General features: G+C 40.2%; 2 protein-coding genes across 2 annotated transcripts; one reads left to right on the forward strand and one right to left on the reverse strand.

Moving 5' to 3' along the window:
- Positions 1–659: 659 nt before the first annotated feature.
- Positions 660–9437, reverse strand: ABHD13 (abhydrolase domain containing 13). The gene is made up of 3 exons (XM_075707977.1): positions 9405–9437; positions 7612–7647; positions 660–2826 (listed from the first exon to the last, which is right to left on the reverse strand). Exon 3 carries the CDS (start codon positions 2789–2791, stop codon positions 1778–1780), a length of 1014 nt encoding a protein of 337 aa, XP_075564092.1. The 5' UTR covers positions 2792–2826; positions 7612–7647; positions 9405–9437; the 3' UTR covers positions 660–1777.
- A 337-nt stretch (positions 9438–9774) lies between these two features.
- On the forward strand, positions 9775–14099 carry LIG4 (DNA ligase 4). The gene is made up of 2 exons (XM_075713125.1): positions 9775–9803; positions 10536–14099. The coding sequence occupies exon 2, from the start codon at positions 10552–10554 to the stop codon at positions 13288–13290; it is 2739 nt and encodes a 912-aa protein (XP_075569240.1). The 5' UTR covers positions 9775–9803; positions 10536–10551; the 3' UTR covers positions 13291–14099.
- Positions 14100–26684: the final 12585 nt, after the last annotated feature.

Below are 26684 nucleotides of genomic sequence, written 5' to 3' on the forward strand. Positions count from 1 at the left end.
AATCACATTTAAGTAAAGATGCATCACCCTGACTATAAATTGCTGACAACTACTACGCATGTGTACATAAGACCTGTAATTCCACGTAATAAATTTTAGGAGGCATAACCATTAAGGCACCAGTTCAGGAAAGCAGTTTTATTCAACCAGAGAACCTAAGCACAAGCTTAAAATACCACTGCCCATCAGGAAACAGATTTTAAGTGTGTGCTGAGATGCTTTTCTGAATCAGGACAACATAGCAGAAAAGTTTATTTACACATTGTGTGGAGGATTTTCCACAGTTCATTCTTCCCATAAAAAAATATTTTGAAGAGGCAAACTATCAGCTGCAGCAAATGAGAAATTAAACCTGCAGAAAAGATTTAAACAGTCCCACACTCCAATATGGACTGAGTTAACAGCGTACAACTTCGATATGACTAGCTAAGATAAGGACTCCTAAAACCAGCCAACCAACCAAAAGAACCCCAACATTCACTCAGAATCAAACTCTCTCAATGTAAGTACTGCTGGCTCTGAAATAGCGATACTAGCTTCAAAAATCCCAGCGGAGCTAAAGAAAACCCACTTCTGCTGATGATTAGGTCACTCCCACATGGTACAACAGAACTGTAAAAGACTTTTAAAAGCAAATGGGTAAGTGTTAAAACAAATGTTGGCTCTTTCAGATTACCTAAGCTGAGGTCTACTAAATTTAATGCACTGCTCATTTTTATTATCTTTACTGTAACAACTGTATACATTAATCTCTAATCATGTGATCACTGGTAATTATTTGGATTTGTTTCTTTTGGAGGTATAAATAAAGGGCACATTTACCTACACCAGCCTAAAAAAAAATAAAAAACAAACATATAAATGAACACAAATACATACTTTTACCTTGTATGACACTTCTTTCTATCATACCACCCACTCTGCCTTGGGAAATCACCCCTCAAATGCACACGCAGGCTAATACCAACAAATAGTTTGCCTGTACGTTAGTGAGGAGAGGTTGGGGTGGAAAGGAGCTTAGATTGCACTGCTCTCTTTGAAGGTTACTTCTATTTTCTATGAAGAAATTGCTTGGGCAAAATCCTGAAGCCATGATGTTGAGGCACATACAACTTTCTGGGCACTATTATAATACAAATAGTAAAATGAAAACAGGGAAAGCGTCTTTTCCTCTTCAGTTGCAGTCTGAAATATATACGTATGCATAACCATAAAAAACAGTAATAACCCAGGATAGTATACCTGCATGTATACTCTACCATTAAAGTTATTTTATATTATTTAGCACATTAAAGACTTCCCACCTTGCATAATATAAAATTTCAAGGAATAAAACACTAATCTCATGCATGGCACAATTTAAATAAACTCTAAAAGAAGCAACAAATCATTGTGCTATCCATGACTGTCCAAAAAGCTCACACACAGAGCAGCGAGTACTGGAGAGCCTCCCGTTGTTCTGAACTAATACATTCTGTACTACTTTTGTAGCAAGTTCCTTTAATAGCATCTGTTGTACATATCAAACAAATGGAATATATGGACAGAGATACCAAAAAAGTATGAGAAAGACATAAATGGTTCATTTACAATGCTGCAAATGTAAAAGTTATCTGGAACACCTTAATAAAGCATCAGACCTTTCCAAGTTTAATTTCACTCTTTAAGCAAGTACAGACATGACATACATTTAAAAATGGACATTCTTTTACCACTTTTCACAAATCAAGGTACCGTGCAGGTACTCCCCCCACCCCACCCCAAAGAAGAATATCAGTTATATTATTGTCACGTTAGACGATGTTTTCGCCATTTCTTCAGGGGAGTGACTCTTTATTACTTCTTTGATGAACTGTTCGAGTGCAGTGAAATAACCCTGGCACTGCCAAGTGTCATTATGAGTTCCATCAGGAAATATCGCCAATCTCTTAGTCCGAGCTGGGGATAACTCATAAAGTTGCTTCATCATAACTGGTGGAATTAACTGGTCAGACAACCCAGAGATGAAGAGAGAAGGCATTCTGCACTGAGAGATTTTTCTGTAGGACAGAAATTTATTTTTGTAGCACCATAAAGGAAGATATCTCATTGGAAAGAAAGAAAACAAAGTGCTGGCCATGTATGGGATGCTAAGAAAGGTGTTCTCCACCACGATGGCAGAAATCCTATGGGAATTTTCAGAAGCTAAGTGAATAGCTACTGCTCCCCCCAAGGAACGGCCAAAAAGAAAAATTTTTGTTTTATCAAGATCAGACCGAGTCATCACGTAGTCTAATACAGCCTCAGAATCTAAGTACAAACCTTCTTCACTTGCTTCTCCTTCACTTTTTCCATACCCTCTATAATCGACAAGAATTAAGTTTACTTTCAGGTTTACCAGCATTAACAAAGCATTTGGCAACCTGTGGCCAATGTTGCCTGCATTCCCATGAAAGTAAATGATGGTTGGAGAATATGCTGCATTGTCCCCTGTGTATCTCAGCAGAATAAGATTGAGAAGAACTCCATCTTTGGTTTTGATGAAGATATTTTCATGTGGTATACCAGTAGGCATAGGAACATAAAGGCGTGATGAAGAGGGCTGTTCAGGAAAATAAAGCAGCACATCCTGGAATTTATATAATATACCTGCTATTGATACAAATATTAATATAAGTAGTATAATGCCTCCGTACAAGTGAAAAGTTACTATCAAAGGTAAAAGACAAATACGGCAGAGACTCCAAGACCAGGAAGCCAAAGCTAGTAGCCATCTTTTAACAAAGGTCCAAAGCATCCAAGACTTTTCCATTGTAGAAATCAGTGATCTTTTACTCCAAGTAAATCCTGTAAAAAAACCCCAAACATATATGTATAAATATAGGGGAAAGAAAAAGGAAGCCATTTAAGCATTCATACTTGCAGAAGATTAATAGCAAGTCAATACATTAAAGCATAAACATCAAACTTGGTGGCAAACTCCCTTTGAATTTTTGGAAATCATTCAACTCTGTAAAACAAGTAGAAAAGCAATCATAAGGAAAAGGCTTTAGAACTCTTCAAAATCCCATTTATATTAATTCAGCAGGCAAGGTCCATCAGTAGCACGAGAAAATTGGTTGACTGGGACCATAATAACTTATGCTTTTCCTCAGTCTTTCCTACCGACCAACAGAACAACCATACAGACCATATCACGGGTTTGTCAAAGCTTCTCACACAAGTAATTCTAGAATCCAGAGAATGCAAACAAAAATAGCCCTTATTTCTAAGTTGGCCAAAAGGACCATTCAGTAAGCCTATGCACTTCACTCTGAAACCAGTGGAGGCTCACAGTGCATACCGGGTCTGCCATCGTTTAGCATCTGTCTTTCAGAATTTTGACCAACTGTGATTATAGAGCAACACGTAAACTGGTCAGAAGAAAGAGACTGCTCTATAGTAAGATGCCATATTGTAGCTACATTTATGACATCTGTTTTGCTACATTTGGATTGGTTCTGATTTATAATGACAGTCTTCCACTATCAGATCAGTAATCCATATTAAATCTCTAGCTGAATGAAAGGTTGTATCAACATACAAGGCAACTGAAAACAGTTAGCTAACTACATTATTCTCTGATCAATGAAAAGCACAACTGCTGAAAAGTCCAAACATGAAAACAGACTCATAAGAAATACATACACATAGCATGAGAGTGATGTTAATGATAACGGATTAAATCTTCTTTCCAACCGTAAGAGATAGTTATGTCTTGCAGCATACACAGAATCTCTTACATTATTCACTGCTGGGTTCAAGTGTAATATGGAAATAGGCAAAAACTACCAAACCTGCATGAGAACTACAGTAACCATACAGTCACCACTAAGTTGAATAACCATACTGCCTGGAAGTGACAACACAAGCTCACTTGTTTAAGAACATTCTAAATTATATACCAGATAATAATTACAGTTTAGACACGCTCAAGAGTTATAACCTCCTAAAATGATGTAGTGCGGCAAGAAGCTGAATTAACTCCAAAGGAGCCTGACATGCAGAGATACATCCAAGCATTCAACTAAGTCACAGGACCCACACCAAAATAAGCTGTATGGCCTACTACTACTGGAGAGTGCTGTAACTGCACCAGCCATCTTGGTAGGACTGAGTAATAAAAGGTGACCTCTGCAGTCACAGCCTTTGCACTCCACAAATATGATAAGCACCCAATATGACCAGGAAAAACTGCCATCTCTAATTATTTTAGGTGACAATTAGGTATAAATCAGAAATAAAAATAAATCTGTTACATCTTAAGATTCATGTATTACCAAAGGCAATGTAAACTTAAGCTTTTATATAGTGTATCTACTCCAAATATGTAAAACTGGTGAAATATGAAGTATAGAGAGCAGTTATCCTAATTTTGTTCTCTTATATTATTTATGAGCTCATGTTCAATATCCACATCCAAACTGATAATGACACAGTAAAAACACTCTCCTTATCTGTGCTATTGAAAATTTTGCTGTCTGTCTTACAAAATGAAAGAGACTCCAAAAAAGCTTTCTCAAAAAGACATTCACAAAAGAGTAAGACACCCATTATTAAAACCAACTACTAAAACCCAAAGTGGTCATAAAAATCTTACTTAAGGCGATTAAGTTTTGCAGATGGCTACCCCATATACACTAAGGAATGCTATTTGAAAACTGATACTCACAGCTGATTTTATAAGCCGTGTTAGTTTCATTTGTGCACTGCTTCTATTTTCATTTCAGTAGGATAACGTTATCAAAATGTTATACTACTGAGATACTGCTGCTCTGTGATTACTTCTGATATATAGAGAGATACATATAAAAACTTCGCTACTGGAGTTGCAAAACCAATGCATCCTACAACTAGAACTCAACATATGGTGGTTAGCAGGAAGGGTAAACTACACAGCCACAAACGTTTCATACTCACCTACATATTTAAGTAAAGCTGACTGCTCTTCACTAATGAACAACTACATGACTATTAAAGTTTTCTTCCCAGCTACATGAAACTTCACTAGTTCCATCCATTTTGAGGCTCGAATCAGACCATGTCTCTTACTTCACATCTGAAGGCAAGATCTGTTAGCTAGAGAACTAAGACACAAGTTTCTCCTAGGTTCTTCCCCATCTCCTTCCAATACCAATTGAAAGATCACTAGAAAGGAAAATGATAGTTTCTCAAACAAGCACACAGGCCTAGAACAGGCTCTAAACCAAGTCAGTACAAGATCATTCTCAATAAAGGTACAAACCATGCTTTCTATGGAGCCCAAAGTAGCAGGCCTTCCAAACATTATCTTGTTTGACCTGAACAGTGTAAGATGATACAAGCAGAACCAAATTTTCACTTAAAGGACATAAATAAAAAGGGTAAGCTAATATAGTAATTTTCAGTGAGTGATACGGTGTGCCTCAACACTTTTTGAAGTGTATGAGATTTGAGACTGCTCAACATGCTGCAAGACTACAGACAAAAAAAACCCAAAAAATCTCTTCTTGGACTTTATTTCCCATTACTGTTGTGCTGAATGGGAAGTTAGAAGCCTTTCAAACAGTCACAATATCACATCTTGTAATGCAAAACCTCTGTTGAATTATGAAAAGCATGTGTTGCAATTCTGCTGTATCTCTAATTTTTGTGACTAATAGGATGCCAGAATAATCAGGGAAAGGTGGGGGTGGGATAGGGAAGGAAAGGGAGAACAATATATTTAGACTTCCATGTCTGAGCTGGTCAACCTGTGAAACAGAGCAGACCCACCACCTGGACAAACCTGTTTCTCTTTCTAGACAAGACTACTTCTGTTCCTAGAATACAAGAACCACTTACAGACTTGCTCCATAACTGCCTGATGTCCCAGTTGAGGCAAGAAGCACACCTTTATGTCTTCCGAAAGAGAACTTTTTAATCAATTTCCATCATCTGCAAATATGACTAGTTAATTTTTTTTCATGTCTAACTGTTTGACAGGATTATCTCAGTTATATTGCCTTCTACTGTTAGAAGTATCACAGCTCTACACAGAGATGGCATGAAACATCATCCACATATCACAGATGGAGACACCAGAACCAAGGAAAGTCAGCAAGTTGGCCAGTGGCAGGCTAGTGGAAGTTCTGTTTCAGCCAGGGAAATAAGGTTTCTCTACAGATTTCCTTTTAAAATCTCCTAGATGAACATTAACCCCTTGGAAATCAGTCTTGCTTCACTAAAAAAACCTTGGGTTTTTTTGAAGGCACATTATATTGCAGCACTATATTTCAAGTAATTGTCATAAATTCACCAATGACAAGGTTTTCCTATAACAAGTTACATCCTATTTTTCAGCATACACAGTAACAGTGTTTTATAACTGCTGATTATTTAAACTAAGTTAGAGGCTACAAAAACAAGCATAAGAAAGATTTTTTTTTTCTTTTTTAAGCCTGTCACGAAAGTCAATATCTTTAACAAATATACAGTCATCAAGAACAGAACCATGTAGTTTTACTTAGCAGAATTTTTCCTAGGTAACTCTTATATTAATGGAAATTCCTACATAAGCTCTTCTTGTTCTTAGCTACTCTTACTACTAGAAAATATTTCCTAATACTTAATGGGCAGGGAGACTTAGTAACTTAAATTCTTTACTTCTAGTTCAATGTTTATTAACCTCCAAATATAACCTACTTTCAATTTCCCCAGACTATCTAAACTCAGTTCCTCTGCATTCTCCTCACAGATGATGTTTTCTTAGTCACAAATATGATCAGAGGTCTTTCCTCTAGCATCTATCTGCTTCACACTTCCTCCTGTCCCTCTGATAATGCTACATTAGAAAGGTTAGCCTTTGTGAATGCTGGTGGTTCCTACAAGCGTGGATTTTTTTTTTTTTTTTTTTTATGATGCTTGTGAACTCAAGAGACAAGTAGAAGACAATATTGAAATACAAAGTTCTATCATGGAAGCCATTTAACACAGGACCACCGCAATGCAGCCCAATTGAATGTTAAGATCTAATGAAAGTAAGACTTAGCCAGATCACTGCTGTGCCTTTGGCTTAAAGGCCATTAAAGACCAGTTCAGTTTACACAGCCACAGAACTGTACTGACTCTCAAAACAGAAATGAAATTTGGAAATTATGAGTTTCAATTTTATGCCACAGGGATATACACATATATAGATACACATACACACACCTGTACCTATACATCGCCACTGCTGAATCCACAGTCCAGAAATTATTGCAGACCTCTTATGTTCTACCAGATGAGCTACAAATTCCATAATTCAGTAACTACTGAAAATATAAATCACTCGTAGGAATAAAAGTTCTGAGGAAAAAACAAAGTCTTCATGATCAAGCCATTTTAATAATATTCTGCTGTGCCCTAATGCTATTCTTAAAGATTAATGTCATTATCAGCTGAATATCATAAAAACCTCAAGTCTCAAGTGCATACTTAAAGTACTTGGGAACAAGTTTTCACTCATTTTGAACAGCAACTGAAATTACTCTTGTATTTGCCACAAATTCGGTTGTATTTTTTGTTTTTGTCTATGTTTTTAATATTAAAAAGTGCTATTTCCATACACTAATCACATTATAAAACATTTACCTTTGGATGTGATGATTTCCCAGGCTTCATCTCTGCCTGAAAGACAATTCCATTTATGAACTTCGAGTAAAATTGCTTTTGAATTACACACATAATTACTGTTTGTCTTCAATTACTTGGAAGAAAATTAAGACGTGCTAACAGCCAATACCCCTAGAAGTTACATCTGCTTTACTGATGAAACCGTGCATATCATGTTCATGCTCCTCCTACCAAGCTCAGCTCTTGTTTGAAACATCTGATAAACTTGAAAAGAACATCTCATAATGAAGTTCAAGCATGACATTGAAATGTCCTGGACTATACATACAACACACAGTATAAAACATACATAGTACATAATAACAAAATTCTGATAGACTTACATTGCCTCCTTAAAGCTAACTTTTAGTGTATGAACAGCCTTAAAGTTAGGGCTGAGAAGAGCATTCAGGTATTTGATGGCTGCTTTCTCATTAAAGAGCTTTAAAAAAAAAAAAGTTATTTTTAATACTCATGGCCATCCTTCGGATTTCACGGTTTCAAAACAAACAAAATGAGGTATTTCTTAAGAACACAGAGAAATATCTGAAGACACCTGTTTCTTTCTACTGCACTTCCTTCCCTTACACTCCACCTCCTCCAGACAGAGACAAGATTTACACAAGGTTTACATTTATTTGTATTTATTCAGAAGACGTCTGCAAGTAGAAATATTAAGTCCTCAACTGTAAAAAATTAGTTTCAGAGGGGGAACTAATCTGGAAGAAAATCTACAAGTTTAGTAAGGACATGGAAACTACACTTTCTTAGTACTAAAATCTTACAGACACTCTCATTAAAAAAAAAAAAAGTTAAACCAGCAAACTAGCTACTCCCAAGCAAGGAAAAAGCAGAGTAAGAACAACTAAATGTCACATTTAAATGTGACACTTAAAGGTTCTGGCTTTTAAAATCAGCGAGCCACTTCTACTTATTTCAAATGGCAAAATTCCAGAGCTCTGCACAAGTGGCACATATTCACAGTTGAAAGTGTTTTCCCCCTAACTCTTATTATACTTTGCCCCCCAGCTGACAAATCTTGATGAACCTTACAAGCATGTCTCGAATTATGACGGTACCATGTAAAAAAACCAAAACAACAACAAACTAAGGATGGTTACGACATTAAAGCCTTAGCTTTCTCGTGAACATGGGCTCCTAAAACATATTACTTTGCAAGCTAGTTAAACTATTTCCATTTTCATCTAAAAGAAACACCCTTCTCAGCCTTTTCAGTATATTCACTTGCCACATCAAGAAACATTAAAGTTAACATCATCTGCCCCATCTTCTACGAGCATCCCCATTTGCAGGAATTGTTCCTCATGGCAGAGAAGGCAAATGAAACATTAAGGCAAGATCGTGCTGCGAAGATGCACAAGCTCTCCCAGGGCTTCGCAGGAAGGCACCTGAAGGAACTTTCAACGGCGCTGCCAAGGCAGCAGCTCCTCGGGAGAGACGTCCCGACAGGCAGGCACAGGAGCCACACACGCCCACGGGACAGCACCCGCCCGCCAGCCACTCCCGCCCGGGGAAGAGCCAGCTTTAGTCACGGCGAGACCCCCCACACCAAACCAAAAGCAAACCTGCCTGCCGGCCGCCCCCCGCCGCCGGCCCGCCCCGCTCCCAGGCGCCGCTTTCGCTCCCGCAGGCGCGACCCGGCTCCCGCCCGACCCGTCCCGGCCTTGCGGGGCCCGGCCCGGCCCAGCACCCCCTCCCCGCGGGGCGGGGCGGGCCCGGCCCGAGGCGAGGCGAGGCGAGGCGAGACCCACCCGCCGCATCCTCCCGCGCCGCCGCGGCGGCTGCCGCCAGCGGTGCTCAGGCCAGCCCAGACCCCGACACGCAACTTCAACCACCGCTCCTTCCGGGGCCGGAAGTCACGCCGTCGCAGCTTCCGCTTCCGGGTCAGGGTCCGTCCGCTCTCCTTTTTTCTCGCCGCTTTCCCCTTCCCCGGGCCCTGCCAGCCCCGGTCTCCGCCAGCGCTTCCCCGCCGCGGCGGTCACTGCGCAGGCGCGGCCGCCGCCGCCGCGGTAGCCGGGACCTCCCCGCACGGCCGGAACCACTGCGCCCGGGGGAGGAGAGCCGGCCGCGGTGTCAACAGGGCTCTCCTCCCCTTCCGGGGCGGAGGGCAGCCGCTGTGACCCGGCCTCCGCGGCTCTCCCCGGCTCCGCGTAAGTCTCCTCTGGGGGCGACAGTCCCTCCGCCGTCCCGCCCGTCCCCGCCTTCCCGCTAGTCCGCTCCGGGGAGGGGGCGGCCGGTGCGGAGCGGCAGGTGCCCCCCGGGTGGTGTCCGTTCCCCCGCCGCCCCGTCTCCATGGCAACGCCGTAGCGCTGTGCTGCGGGGGGGCGGGTGTGGAGGCTGCCGGCGGGAGGAGCCCCGGCAGCGCCCCGGCCGCGGCCCCCCCCCCCCCCCCCCCCCGGCCTCTGTGCCCACTGCCCCCCGCCCCGAGAGCGGTACCCGGCCCCGTAGGACCCTGCTCCCTCAGCGCCGCCGCGCAGCCCCCAAGGCGGGCCGGGGGGGGTCTCCTCAGCCGCTGGGCGGGGGTGGTGTCAGGGCGGGCTGTGCTCCGGGGGAGCGTGGCGGAGGAAAGCGGGCTGCGAGCGGTTGAAAGCTGCCGCCGGCGCAGCAGCGAAAGGGGTACGCGGTGCCTTCTCCCGGCTTCTAGTCCTCTCGCCCGGCTGATGCCGGTGTTGCAGGGTCGCAGCCAGGCTGCTGAGGTTCACCAATAACTAATGGCGGTGGTGCCAGCTGGTGACCCTTAAGTAAACGTAACAGCTAAATCCTAATCAGAAAAATGAGAAAAAGTCAGTAAATCCTAATCAGAAACATCTCTTTTGTTTTCGAGACAGACTAACATGCTGGCGTTTTCTTTCTCTACCACTATACGCATTTTTTGTTCTTAGTGAGAAACAGACTCTGATGGCTTCTGCACCTGCTTCGCAGCCTTCTCCTAAAAAAACGGTGGCCTCTCGCGTCCCTTTTGCAGATCTGTGTTTCACTCTGGAGCGAATACAGACATGTAAATCTCGTCCGGAGAAAACCAAATATTTCAAGGATTTCCTGGATTCCTGGAGAAAATTCCATGATGCTCTTCATCAAAAAGAGAAAGACGTCACAGATTCTTTTTACCCAGCTATGCGACTTATTCTTCCACAGTTGGAAAGAGAAAGGATGGCGTATGGAATTAAAGAAACTATGCTTGCGAAGCTGTATATTGAACTGCTTAATTTACCAAAAGGTGGAAAAGATGCTGCAAAGCTTTTAAATTACAGAACACCTACTGGCTCACGTGGAGATGCTGGAGATTTTGCAATGGTTGCATACTTTGTGATAAAACCTAGGAGCCCAAAACAAGGCAGACTGACAATAGAACAAGTCAACGAACACTTGGATGCGATAGCTAATAATAATGCTGCTAAAAACAAGGGTCTGGTAAAGAAAAGTCTTCTTCAGTTAATTACCCAGAGCACAGCACTGGAACAAAAATGGCTCATCCGGATGATTATAAAGGATCTAAAGCTTGGTGTTAGTCAACAAACTATATTTTCCATTTTTCATCCTGATGCTATTGAATTACACAACGTCACAACTGATTTGGAAAAAGTTTGCAGACAACTACATGATCCCTCTGTCTCACTTAGCGATGTTTCTATCATGTTGTTTTCTGCCTTTAAACCAATGCTTGCTGCTATTGCTGATGTCCAGCAAATTGAGAAACAAATGAACAACCAGATATTCTACATAGAAACTAAGCTGGATGGTGAACGTATGCAGATGCACAAAGATGGAGATGTGTATAAATATTTTTCCCGAAATGGGTTTGACTATACTCAGCAGTTTGGTGCTTCCCCCCTTGATGGTTCATTAACGCCATTTATTCATAATGTATTTAAGAGCAATATACAAAATTGCATTCTGGATGGTGAAATGATGGCTTACAATCCTGAGACGCAAACCTTCATGCAAAAAGGAAACAGATTTGACATAAAAAGAATGGTGGAGGACTCCGATCTGCAGACGTGCTTCTGTGTGTTTGATGTATTGATGGTTAACAATCAGAAGTTGGCTCATGAAGTACTAAGCAAGAGGTATGAAATCTTAAGTAGCGTATTTACCCCAGTAACGGGCAGGATACATGTTGTAAGTAAAAAAAGTGCCAGGACGAGAAAAGAAGTAATTGATGCTTTAAATGAAGCAATAGATAACAGAGAGGAAGGGATTATGGTGAAAGATCCGATGTCTACCTACAAGCCTGACAAACGTGGGGAAGGCTGGTTAAAAATCAAGCCAGAATACGTCAGTGGGCTGATGGATGAACTAGACCTTTTAATTGTTGGTGGTTACTGGGGAAAGGGCTCACGTGGTGGAATGATGTCTCATTTTCTGTGCGCTGTTGCAGAGACGCCCCCTCCAAATGAAAAACCTAGCGTTTTCCACTCTATTTGTCGTGTTGGCTCTGGCTATACTATGAAGGAATTGTATGATTTAGGTTTGAAACTGGCTAAACACTGGAAGCCCTACCATAGGAAGGACCCTCCCTGTAACATTTTGTGTGGAACTGAAAAACCTGAGGTGTACATTGAGCCTTGCAACTCTGTCATAGTTCAGATCAAGGCAGCTGAGATTGTTAACAGTGATATGTACAAAACTGACTGTACTTTGAGGTTCCCCCGAATTGAGAAGATAAGAGATGACAAAGAATGGTACGAGTGCATGACTTCAGATATGTTAGAAGATCTCAGAAGCAAAGCAGAAGGGAAGCTGGCATCTAAGCACCTTTACATAGATGAGTATGATGAGCCACAAGAGAAAAAAAAGAAAACTGTATCAAAGGTGAAGAAGATAATTGGAATAGCTGAGCAATTTAAAGCTCCTGATCTTTCTAATGTAAGCAAGGTTTCAAATGTATTTGAAGACGTTGAGTTTTGTGTTATGACAGGAATGGGAAAATTCTCAAAGTCTGAACTGGAAAGCAGAATAGCCGAGTGTGGTGGCAGCGTGGTACAGAACCCGGGGCCGGAGACTTACTGTGTCATTGTAGGAGCTGAGAATGTTAGAGTGAAAAACATCATTGCTTCCAACAAATATGATGTGGTGAGGGCAGAGTGGCTCCTTCAGTGTTTTCAAACCAAAATGCTGGTGCCGTGGCAGCCAGCCTTTATGATTCACATGTCTCCTGACACAAAAGAACATTTTGCTCGTGTGTATGATTGTTATGGAGACAGCTACACAGCAGACACAGATGTTGCACAACTCAAGGAAGTGTTCTCAAGAATGAAGGACAATAGGGTGATGCCTTTGGACATGATTGCAGAGGTAGAGGAACGTTATTCATGGAATAGTTGTCAGCTCAGTATATTCAGAGGAAACACTATTTATGTGGACTGTTATGCTGTTGTTAATGAGCCCAGAACCAAAATCCATGGAACAACACTGTCAATTAGAGCTTTGGAGCTCCGTTTTTATGGTGCAAAAGTAGTCTCTCGCCTTCAAGAGGGCATCTCCCATGTTGTTATAGGAGAAGATCATTCCCGGGTAAAACAGGTAAAAACACTCAGGAGAACATTTGGGAAAAAATTTAAAATCGTATCTGAGCTGTGGGTAACAGAGTCTGTGGAGGACGGAGTCCCAAAGAATGAAAATCAGTACTTAATTTAAAGTAGTTTTTAAGCTTGGAGTGAAAGCATTCTTGTTGGCATGATTAGACTTGGATATTACGAGGTTGCCTTAAATTTTTTGTGTGTTTTCACACACAAAAGCTGGCTCTGGCTAAAGAATAACACTGCATTGTTGAAATTGGAGGAAGACTTTTAATTATACTGTTGCAGAAGCAAGGAGATGCTAAGCTATGTTGGAGCAGGAAAAAAACCTGCCACCAGATAAATAATGTAAGCCTTTTACTTTACAGACAGGTCTCAGGAGAGATCTAATATTTTACATAACAGAATTCCTAGCCATTAATTGTGCTTGCCTCCGTTGTTCAAAATGGAAACAATATTTTACTATTTTATGGAGATTCTACTATTTAACGTATTGTTTATTTATCAGTTTACAGTCACATTCATGCTTTTGTAGAATTGTTTTCTGTACATTCCATATGCTACAGAATTCAGTAATTTACAAACCTTGTCTGTATTATTTTAATTTCTTTACATTGTTTTTAGCAGAGCCCCACACAACCCCAGTAGCACTTTGGTTTTAGGATATTGTATTGATCACATGTTTCTTTGTATAAATAACCATTGTAAAATAGAACCTAAATTTCTAATTGAGGTGCTAATAAATTAATAATAACTTATATATCTGCAAAATGCAAATCAATTACTTAAAAACTGTAATGACCTCCTGTGCTCATTACAGTTAAACTGTGAAGCATGACAGAGCTAGGCTTTTACACTTAACTATCCATTTTAGCATTCAAAAAATGTTTCATAAGCTATTTCAGTAATATAAGATTAATTTCCAAGTATCTAGGTCAATGTATTTTTTTTTTTTTTCAATTACTAAATAAAATATATTTTTAATGTCTGCCTGGTAATTTTTTTTTTTTTTTTTTAACTTTGAGGGGAGAAAGGTTCAGGCCTCAGTTCTTATGTCAATACTGGTATCAAACAGAACTGCTGTTGGGCTGATGACACAGAACCAGTTTTTGGCTGAGCTATTTCTTCAATGCTTTTTGTGGTCATGTTCATATAAAGAACTGCTATTAAAAAAAAAACCACTGCGAAATGTTATATGAAAGGCTAACTGGAAGGAAGTTTATTCTTACCTTTAATAGTTAGTGTAAGCATTAGGAGCTCCCTTATTGTTTGAAGTAGATTAAATAGGTAAAATGTAATAACCACTTTTCTTAAGCCTCCACATAAATTGTTAAAAAGCAGAATATTTTTTGTATGCATAAAGTAGTATATACTGAAAGACAATGCATTATGTTTCCTCTAATAATTCAAGTAGAAAATTGGTGTATGTCAAATATAGTACTTCAGTTTTAACTTATTGGGCTGGTTCTGTGTAATGTCATATATTCTATTTACCAATAGAAAATTAAAAAGTGTTTGTCTTCATACCCAAACAGATTTCTCTTAAAAGGGTTTTAGTAAAATAGGTATTTTAGGTGATCCTGGTTAGGAAAGTTAAGAGGAAAAAAAGGCAAATATGAATTACAGCTGACTCTTGAGACACTGTCAAATATCTCACTTTGAGATCTAAATGTTGCTTACAGAGATGTATTTAAAAATTATTAATTCCATGTTGTCTTCTTGTTCTCTCAAAGCTATGCAAAGCTGGGGAATCTAGAACTAGTAGCTTACCAGCAAAATTGTTATTCTTTTTACCGATTCCTTAGTACACAGTGTACTGAAGGGGCTTTTCATAATTATTTAAACTGAAAGTATACTTTTTTACAAATAATTAAAAAAAACCCTTGCAGATGCAGTATGCTGTTTTAGCTTATTTTATTTTGTGTTTTGCCTCAGTACTAGTTAGGAGTAGAAATTCATCATGCATATTTGTATGTGGCATGACAATTAGCATACTGAATAATGTTAAGCAATTTAGATGGCATGTAGTCCTTCTTTCAGTTACCATTTTGCAAATTTCCATTTACTTTAAAATGTTGAATAAGAAATGCTGTACTTATATAGAATATGTCAGTGTAGAGAGGAAACTTGCTACTACGCTGTAAAAATACAGGCATTGCAGGTCAGATTTTCTTTTGAGACGTTTCTTTTACATGGTGACTTAGGTGGATGGACTGTGTGGATCTGTGGATGAAACTGGACCCAGATGTTATTCAAGTTTGTAGCTAGAATAGAAGCCGGGGACAGAAGAATCCATGGATCCTCTAAGCAGAGGCATTCTTGTGGAAGAACAGCAGTGACAGGAAAATGGAAATAGGGAAGAAGTTTGTGGATCTGCTTAGTTTTAAGGAAATTCTGATTTGTACTGAAAGAACAAATGAAGGCTGGAAATGATTCAAAAAGTAAGAGTATGTTGTCCAGACACAAAAGTTTTTCTTAAAAAGTCAAATCAGTTAAGGAGGTATGCAGAGAATTTCATGCATGATGTATAAGGATGAATATAAGACAAGATTTGTAGGTAGCAGTAAGAGCTGATGTGGATCAACAGTGTTTGTGTACGAGTAAATGTCTTTTATCTATTTTGTTCTGTCTAATAAAAAAAAAAGTTTTGACATATAAAACTAGCCACATTATTAGGTAATCATCCTCTATTAAAACCAGTGTTCAAGGAAGAGAAAAAGCTGGAGTCAAAATGCTAAAACATTAACCTGATGTTTAAACTTCCAGAGAATCCTCTCTGATTACAAAACATCAGCCTATTGTATTTTTTACTGCAATAAATACTCCCATTTTATTACTCACATTTTGATGCTTGAAAATAGAGGTTTGTAGGTGAAGATTTCTTAGCTTATTTATATTTTGTGTAAAGCTGATTTTTTTTTTTTTTAATTTTTTTTAAGTAGGGACTTGGCTTGAGAGCAAGCCTTCCAATTTGCATTGTAATATAAAGTTTTAAGTTTATTTTAAGATGATGTTCCTGAAGAAGTGGAGAAAGAAGAGAAAAAGGGACTGTAGACCTTGCAGTTTGGGGGAAATAAAGAAAAGTTTGGTCTTGTTCCTATTCACTGGCTTGTAACTGACACTTCAAAACCACTGCTGGTGATGGAGAAAGAAGAGAGCAACTTTCAGGACCTGCTGTAGCAGAACATTTGGTAGGTACCCATCCTGTCTGCAACTCTGTGTTGGTCAATGACGGTCTAATTTCTTGGCTAATTACAAAGGCAGTTCTGCACAGGCAATAAACTTCACAATCCGTGGGAGAAGGTTCCGCTGTTCACTTTGTTTATTAAACAACTTAATAAAATAGGCTCACATCTAACTTTTTTCTACTCTGAAAGACATATACTCAAACTTGTGTATGCAATTTTGGAATGAAAAGCCTGTGAGTGGCTTGCACGCAGTATCACAAATCTTGCCAGGGAGCAATATTTTTTAATTTCTTCATATGATTTCCCTGACTTGTCACAGAATGATAGAATCACAGAATGCGTTGGGTTGGAAGGGACCTTTAGAGGTCACCCAGCCCAGCCCCCCTGCAGCGAGCAGGGACAGCTTTAACCAGATCAGGTTGCTCAGAGCCCCGTCCAACCTGGCCTTCAATGTTGCCAGGGATGGGGCATCCACTGCCTCTCTGGGCAACCCCTTCCAGTGCTTCACCACCACTGTAAACAACTTCGTCCTTATATCCAGTCTAAATCTCTTCTGCTTTAGTTTAAAACCATTACCCCTTGTGCTGTCACAACAGGCCTTGCTAAAAAGATTGTCCCCGTCTTTCATATAGGCCCCCTTTAAGTACTGAAAGGCCGCAATAAGGTCTCCTCGCAGCCTTCTCTTCTCCAGGCTGAACAACCCCAACTCTCTCAGCCTGGCCTTGTAGGAGAGGTGCTCCAGCCCTCGCATCATTTTTGTGGCCTCCTCTGGACCCGCTCCAGCAGGTCCATGTCATTCCTGTGCTGAGGGCCCCAGAGCTGGACACAGCACTCCAGGTGGGGTCTCACCAGAGCAGAGCAGAGGGGCAGAATCACCTCCCTCGACCTGCTGGCCACGCTGCTTTTGATGCAGCCCAGGATCAGTGGTAGCACAGTGTGTATTGACCATACAGAGCTGGTGAACTCTCTGATGTGCTCATACATTGGAGTATACACCTCGGTTTCACATCTAATGATGTAAAATGAAAAACTATGGCTTGCTAATGTTGTAGACATTTATGCCAGGTATAAAGGAAGTGCCAAGTGCTGTTATTGCTCTTTTATACCTTTTCATATGCCAATGGATGAAAATATAGCTGTTGCAAGGCAGTAGAGGATGGCTCCCACCTCACACGTGTTGCCTCTGCTACCATTATATGAGAATATAAGAAGCCAAAATCATAAATAGTTGATATCCAGAAGGCAATGGAACACGGTATTGGCAAGGGCTATTTATTCCTAGGATAACTTACTGAATTTTTCTAATTCCACTTGGAATGCACCTGTCTTGTTAAGCAAAACACTAGTATATGAACAAGCTGAAACCTAAACATATGAAGAAAAATTACTCACTGAGGTGGGAGGGTGTTGTGGTTTAACCCGGCAGGCAGCCACACAGCCGTTTGCTCACTCTCCCCCTCCCCAGTGGGTCGGGGGAGGGAATCAGAAAAAAAAAGTAAAATTTGTGGGTTGAGATAGAGACAGTTTAATAGGTCAGAAAAGGAAGGGAAAATAATAATAATAGTATACAAAACAAGTGATGTGCAATGCAATTGCTCACCACCCGCTGACCGATATCCAGGCAGTTCCCGAGCAGCGATCGCTGCCCCTTTGGCCAACTCCCCCCAGTTTATACATTGAGCATGCTGTCATATGGTATGGAATAGCCCTTTGGCCAGTTTGGGTCAGCTGTCCTGGCTGTGCCCTCTCCCAGTTTCTTGTGCGCCTGGCAGAGCATGGGAAGCTGAAAAGTCCTTGACTAGCATAAGCAGTACTCAGCAACAACTAAACCATCAGCATGTTATCAACATTCTTCTCATACTAAATCCAAAACACAGCACTATGCCTGCTACTAGGAAGAAAATTAACTCTATCCCAGCTGAAACCAGGACAGAGGGATAGAGTTGCTTTCTAGAAAGTGAGTAGTTTGTGCCCCAGTGGGAGAGCAAGAAAGACTTGACTAGGTGTTAGGTGTTTGCACATCAGCACAACTTGGATCAGCCCTTTTCCTTTATTTCACATTTCCTCTTCTTGGGCCTGTACGCTGAAAATAACTAACTGACATTCTTGCTATTTTAAGGGGCTTAAAAAGATCTTATTATTGCATCTGCAGATAGGATTTAAAAAACAGAATCTTGCAAAATATCATATTATTATCTGTTTATCCTTTGAAGACCTGAAAGCTAATAACACTGAAGGTAACAGTGCATATACAATAGATTGCAACCTGCTGACTGTGTGTTGAAGATGTATTGTCCTAGCAATTTCACATTTAAAATACTGTAAGTAGGAACACTGGGGAAGCTCAAGTGCATGGTTGAAAAAAAAGCTTCCCTCTCTTTTTGCTACAGCTTATCTGTGGTATTATGGTAGCTTTGGGTCTCTTTATGTGACTCTGATTTATTGTAAGTGTAGTGAATATCAGAACCAAATTGGTCCATTTCCCTCCTGCTTTTAGGAACACAAATTGCTGGAGAAAGAAGAGGCAGGAGGCTGCAGTGGGTCAACATGAGATGCTACCTATTTTCATATACATTGGTCTTTAAACATACTGCACAGAATGATCATTAACTAGTTAGATGAATACTGTAATTAGGTGGAGGCTATAGTGTTTTACATAAAATATGATGAAAAATCATTATTATTTAAACAGTTAATGAAAACCATCCCCTCTTAGTTTATTTATATTTTCTTTGTTTTTGAAGAACAAGGATGATTCATGTATTTTACCTGTCAACTAAATTATATCATCAATTTATTTTGATATTTGACATACACCAACAATGATAACTTCCAAGAGAAACTATTTCAACCGCACACATGAGTAGGAATTCTAGTGCACCAGAACTTCATAGATGAGAAGGAGCTGTCAGAGCCCTCAGTGCACCCACCTCCTCCTCGTGTATGACTGCCTGTGTTCAAGGCCACCTCTTCGGTGTTACCTTGCTCAGACAGTTGTGAAAATTGCTGTGTGCAAAAAGACCTGTGACAAGCCTTGCTAGGGACCTCCTTCGATCAGCTTGGAAGCTGCGTTTAAGTTCAGGCCCCTTGTCTTAGTCCTCACCATAGCTATCTTGTAGCTGTGCTTGGCCATGTACCTAGCTGATCCCAACCCTCACCCACTGACCTGACTTCCTGGCTGGACATTGGACCTACTTCATCACTATGGGCTTACCTAGCCGTCACTAGCTGACCCAATTTATGATCACCGGGCCTGCTTTGCTCATCTTCTTCAGTGGGACATGTATAGTGGGACTGTGCTGTTTGTTGATGAAGACACTGCCTTGCGCCCACCTTGCTGTCCTCTTGGCTCCCAGCGTGCTTCCCTTTGCAGAGCAGCCTGCTCGCATCTCTTGATACTACGGGGAATTGAACGAAGGAAACCCGTCTTCCTTGCCTCTCTTCTTTATGAATATTCTCACCCCTCACAGAATCTGCTTTCCTTGTACCCTCTGATATTCAGCTGATATTTAGTTTGGATGTGAACTTCTTTCCAGGACTGAATAAAAAAAACCTGTGGAAATCTTATAAATTTTTACCATAGTACATCTGTTTGGTGAAACACTTAAAAACTGTGTGGTCCCTGTTGCTCAATTTCCAGTTACTCTTCCCTGAAATAGTACATCTGTATGTTTTGAAAGAGTCTGCTTGAATATATTTAAAAAGCAGAAGGTCCATTTATTCAGGTGAAAAGAAATCAGTCAAAATCTCTGTCAGCTATGGTAAATGACAGATAAGGTGTATTACTCCATTTATGGCACCTGATTTAATGATCTGTTGACAGATTTTTAAAAAGCTCCTTAGTTTGCTAGTGAGGTTCACACACTGTCTTTTATAATACTCAGTTTCAGTCTTTCTGTTAAAAAAAACCAAGTTATTCAATCTTTCCCATCCATATTAAATTTCAGTTTGAATTCTTTCAGAAGAAGGTCTTGAAGTTGTAAGTTACAAAATTTCTTGAAAAGGAGAAAAAAATGTTTGTTTGAAGGTGACTAGGGAAATGCCTTTTAACATAGTCAGTTCAACCACGTATAAAGCATCTCCAGCTGGTAACAGCTGTTGTACCACAAAACAGTAGATGGGCCTATAAAATTTTACTGTACTACTTTTTGCTGTGAGTGGATAGGAATGAGGGAACAGTCTATAAGTTTGAATTATTGTACAGACCTAACAAAGTGGAGCTTGTACGTATAATTAAAATGTTTCTCCATGTTATTTTCTAGAAGTAAGGAAATTAAAAGGCATCTGTCTTGAAATTATTTTCTTTTAGATAAAATATATTTGGCATTTTATTGGGATGTTTTCAACAGATGTAGCTTTTCCTTTCTTCATAATTCTGGGGAAGATTATTTTGAAAGAACATATAAGAGATAATTTCAAGTTCAAACTGCAAGCATTAATGTTCTTCATTTTTTCTTACAGAGAAAGCAGAAAGACGTAGAATGCCTAAGCATTTGATTGTATTTGAAAACTGATATAACAAGAATATTTCAACACATATATTTGTCACTATGTTAGTGACAAAATATATTTAAATTAATTCTTCTGTTAATGGCACAGATAGAGGAACTATGTAAAACTATGAAACCAGAGTTCAGTTTTCTCCTGTGTCATGTATCATACACAAAGTAAAATACAGTTTTCAAGACTTTCAAATCTCAAGAGAAAGATACCAGAAATAAGATACGAGGGAAAAAAAAGGGTTGTTACACACAAAATGAGTGCGTATGGTGTGAGGGGTTTGTGTATTCCACACTCTTGTCCTCAATATTTCCCAGAAGAGAACCAATTTACATTGTCCGGTTCTGTGTGGAGTTGTACTAGTCAGTTAGAAAATGTTAACTATGATATTACTATCACTTTTTGTAAACTTCAAATTATCCTTTTAGGATAGATTCAGATACAAGGTTTTTTTTAATGGAAGCACTTGTGGTTCTGATTTGGGTTTGGTTTTTTTTTTTTTAATTTGTCTAGCATTATGTGATTTGTTGTAGTATAAGACTAGCTTGGTGGACCAGGGGAGAGCACTAGATGCTGTTTTTCTCAACTTTAGGAAGGCTTTTGGCACTGTCTTCTGTAATATTCTCATAGCTGATGAAATATGGGCTGGATAAAGGGACAAGGAAGTGGACTGCAAACTGGTTGAACTGTCATGCTCAAAGAGTTGTCATGAGCAGCCCAGGTACAGGATAAGAGGCAATGGGCACAAAATGAAATAGGGAAAATTTTGTTTAAAACTAGGAAAACAATTCCTTAAACTGTGAGGGTGGTCAAACACAGGAACAGATTGCCCAGAGAAGCTGTGGAATCTCCATCCTTGGAGACATTCAAAGCCCAACTGGATACGGTCCTGAGCAACCTGCTCTATCCGTCCCTTCAAGAGCAGAGGAGTTGGACTAGATGATCTCCAGAGGTGCCATCCAGCCTCAATTGTTCTCTGATTCTGTGAGTCAGGTCTGAACTGAAGTTCCCAGTCTAATTTCTGGTGTCTTGTGAATGGGCAAACTGTCAAGTGGTGGCATATTATATATTGCAAACTTAATGAATTTTTTCTTTTGCCTTAATTTCAACAGGTATTAGTATAGCTAGCAGTCTTATCAGTAATTTTGACACTACACATTAAGCTGAAGGAAAACCATAAAATGTATGTAATCCTGTACTGTAAAATCGATAATAAACTAGTGAGTCCGTAGGCAACCCCCCCCCCCAAAAAAAAACCCTAATCACCCCTCCAAAAAAACAGAACCAAAACAAACAAATCATAAAATAAATTGAGTTACACTGAACATGAACACCATGTTCAAAGTCTCATGATCAGTGGAAAGAACTCTCTAAGCACTGTGTGTAAGTAATTGTTTAAATAATACCTATATCTGAGAGAACAGAAGAGCTTGCTTTCAATTTGAGGTGATATATAGCCATATCAGTTTTGAAAGTGAAAACAGGTTCCAGCAACTTAACCACTTTCATCTGATTGCCCAGCCTTGATCAGGGGGTGCTTAAGTAACAGCTTCTTTCTTGCGATGGTAGACTTTACAAACACAAACACTACTCCAAACTACCCCCCACCCCCCAGCCGTGGGCAAGAGGGGATCAAAGGGAGAGGCTGGATTTCTCCGTGTTCTTGCGCATGGCAGCTTCCTCCTGCAGCCGATGCGGTACAGCCCGCCTTTCCTCAGCAGGCTTTGCTACAGCAGCAACCAGAGGCTGCGTATTCTTTCAAATCCCTGCTTTCAGCCTCCGCAGCTTACACCTGCAGTTAATGAACTAACGGTCTGGTCAAAGGCAGGTGGATAAATGGGTCATGTGCGCGTGTCTGCGCGTAGATAAGTCTATTCAAGTAAAAGACAGCAGTAGATGTGTAACACAGCTAGTCTCAGTTTAGTTTTTGTGGTTGCTTTTTTCCTCCCTGTTCTCCCACAGCTTCTCCCCAGCCTTAGCCTCTTTTGACTAATGTATTACAGCTTTTAAATATGAGACCTGTGTGCTGCCAAAGCAGAATGATTTTATTCATCCAGTTTAAAGCTAGTTTGCACACCTCTTGTGTTATGCTTCAGTCTAGCCTATAAACATGCTCATATATGATTATACCAGACATAGTTAAATAAGTCTTGGCTTTATTTTACCTTTTAATTTTTAATTAAAATCTCTGAGTGCTATTGGAGTAATAAGAAACTAAAGATTATTCAAGGCAAAGATAAATATGAAGATGACAGGTGTCACATTGTTCAGGTCTCTGAACATGGTTGTATGAACAAAACAGAAATAAACAGGATAGCCAGTTGTGTTGATTCCATCTTGCTGTAACCGAAACACGGCAGGTGCTGTGAGTAGAATGCCTGACACGGTGCTATAACAACAACCAGGGCAGAGCAGTGGGATCACATGCATTAATGACATTAAAAATGCTAATAAATAAAAGACACTTAAAAGAAAGGAAAACGTAGTTTTACTCTTCTTTTTTCTCTGACATGTGGTAACTCTAGAAGTATTTTTTTCTATATTGATATATTTTCTATATTGATCTAAGTTCTTATGCTTGATGAAGAGCTTTATAAACACAGCAGCTGCTGTATACAGATCTCATACAGATTCCTGGCAGACACTTAGTAAATAGCGTGTGAGGTGCAGTACAGATAATATTCCTTACCACTAGGAAGAGACCTGGATCTTAATAAATAGTGGGACAGGAAAAATATTATGCTGCACATGTTCTGGATAACCTGCCTTCCTGACCTATATTTCTGGCAGACACAGCCAATTCAACCTTTCCAAAATCATGCTTACACTTTCTTTCATAGTGCATTATCTTTTAGTGTAAAATGCATTTCAAATTACATGGTATTTGTCTCTACATGCACGAATGCACATGCTTTGTGGTGGGTCATCTTTGTTTATGAGTTCTGGTCTGACTTACACAATTGTGTGTTTATGTCGGGGTGCTGAACCCTTGACCCACGTTTTGGCTGCTGCCCAGGGATGGACTGTGGCTCGGTCATGGCCCTGCTCTGGATTTCTGCTGCTGCATGCTTGTCTGTCCAGCATGTGAGCGAGCTCCAGGGATTGCATGGAGGGGAGTGGGATTTATCAATCAGAGTATCCAAAACCTGCTAGAGTATGTGTAAATATAGTGTATGTATATGTGTGTGTGAGTATGTGTGTGTATAGAAAGATAGATGGATTTATGTGATGCTTATGATGGCTCTCTTCTGCTCTCACCTCTTTTTCTTCCTTTGCCTTTCCAATGCTAAGGAATATTTTTAGAGACTCCAGAACTGGATGGGAAGGCAAGATGACAAGAATCTGTGACAGTGTCATAAGATTGGTATCTACAGACTGCCCTAGGCTAGCCAAACTTGCTGCTACAGTGTGGATGTGCCTTACACATGGACGTCTTCCCCCCATCCAGAAAAAGGATCATAGAAGTTTTACTTTCTCGGCAGAAACAAAAAGTTCCCAGGACTAGGCGCAGACTGTATGACCATCTCTTGCATCCTGCTGCCTACACTAAACAGAAGGTGTAGTCCTCAGTTACAGTTCTTTAATCTGTAATGTCAGCCACCAGCTATTTCTCACTGATACAGTAAACGTTCTCATTTCTTAAAACAGGCTGGTCATGTAAAAGCTGCACCCTAAGCCCTGGCCAGGCCCTTCTAGCTGGTGCTTCATCACTGTTTTGGAAAGTGCTATCTGGTCCAGGCCAAACAGTTAGAGTTAAGGACAACAGCATGGTAGTGGCAGGCCTGTGCCATGGATATGTCTAGCCAGGATTAAGAATTGAGCCTGGGCTGAGTGACTGACATGGAGAGGAGCCTTGGGACCATGGAAAATCCATGCTAAGCCCCAGGTTATATTCAGGAGCAGAGAGGAAACATGGAGAGGCGGCTGGGTTTTGTGGTCCCTGAGCATGGGTAGAGCTCTGCTGGGGGAATTTGAACTTGTGGGAACACTGGTAAGTGTTAACTGTTGGCCATGCAATTATAGGTAATGTTAAAACAGAATGAGTGCCCAGAGGCCAAGAAAAAAGACCATAGCTGCCTCTTATGCAGGCTGAGGAGAGATGAAGAATGCTATGTTGATGCAACCAAAGGGATCGATGTGAATGTCCAGCAAGGGCAGTGGCAGTACTTTGCTGCTGTTCAATAAGATTTCACCCACAGTCGTCTGACCTTTGACTAAATTCCAGAATTCCCGTAGAGAATTTTAATATTAATTTATTATCTCACAAAGGTTTTAGCAATCAGACAATGCACAAATCACAAATTATCTTTTACAATTATATTAAAAGCTAGGAAGAATTAAAATAAATATTAAAATAATTTAGCAGCATTCATACAATAACAGTTCCCCAAAGATCAGCACAAGTAATGAAACACTGGCAGGAGCCAAATAGTTAGGCAGGTGGCCAGCACAGATGACTTGGCTCATCAGTATTCAAGCAGAAACGGTCTTTGCATTGTTAGTCAGCCTAACCTTCCCACTGCCCCCTCTTTTATCCTCTACTTGCTCCTTTTAGGTGGGGTTGCACCCTGCAGAATCCTGTGCTCGGTCTTGTTTTAAATGCTGTTGAAAGAGGGAGACAGGCTGTTTCAATTAATTTCTTTGGCAGGGTGACTTGGAAGTTAGTTAAATGCAAAAAAGGAGTTCACTCAGTCGCATCAAGCAGTATGTGCCGAAAATGGTGTGAAATAATTTCTGTGTATGAGGCTAAGAGGCTAGATTGTCTGTGTTACATCCATGAATGTACTGTGAGCAATTGCAAGACCATCTCAAGGAAGAAATAATTTCTGCTAATATATCCTTCTAACTTAAATGTTGACCCATCAACATTATATGTATCTAACTTCAAATGGTGATCAGGCTGCTTAGCAGAACTGCTTAAATTCACTAAATAGCCTCTGGAGAGCTGCAGAGTAAAAACAGGTCCACCTGTTTTCCATTACTTGTACAAAAAATTTAAACACTTCCATGGTATCATGCAGTTCGCTAATTTGGGTGTCCAGCCTGTTCACTGCAGCTGTAAACTTAGCGCTCTGTGAACACTTTCTAAGATAAAGTGGGTCCTCTTCCCAGGACTGCTTTCTAGTAAAATGGTCAACATATACTCATACCCCAGGAAGCCAGAAGTAGAAACCCTGTTTTGATCTGTCCCAAAGAAGTTCATCAAAGTGAAATCTGATTCCCTTTGGCTCTTCGCGTCTCTTGCCCTGTGACTTTTATAATCCCACATGGATCCAGGCTTTGGGAGAACAGTTAATAGAGCTTTCCTCCTTCTACATATTTCACCTACTTTATTTACAGTCTGTTATTTGAATGTTCCCCAGGAATAGGAGGGCCATGCTTGTGGTGAATTTTACTGAACCTAAAGCATCCTACTGCCCAGGTAGGTAATCTGACAAATGGACTGTTATACCGAAAAAGGCCTCTAGAAACCCCACAAACTGAGTGGAACACTATTAAGGGCAAAGAAAAATCTCATTAAGCAGAAGAAATTTACTTCTTTGGTTGGTTTTGTTTGGTTGGTTTTTTTTCAAATTTAGATATCTAAGGTAAGACTGGCACAGAGCTTGGATTCTTCCTAAAGTTGGGTGAACATAAACTGTTCTTTGAAAAGGACTGGATAACATCCAGATTTTAGAATGGCTTTATAACCTGGATTCATGGATGAAGTATTTGCCATGGGAAGTTTCAGTCCCTGATCATAAAGCTGTTTATTTGTTTTACATCGTAAAACATGGGAAATCATGATAGGAACTGAGACAGTAATCCAGATAAATGCCCTAGC

The sequence above is a fragment of the Pelecanus crispus genome, chromosome 1 (assembly GCF_030463565.1).
Source record: "Pelecanus crispus isolate bPelCri1 chromosome 1, bPelCri1.pri, whole genome shotgun sequence".
Lineage (NCBI taxonomy): Eukaryota > Metazoa > Chordata > Aves > Pelecaniformes > Pelecanidae > Pelecanus > Pelecanus crispus.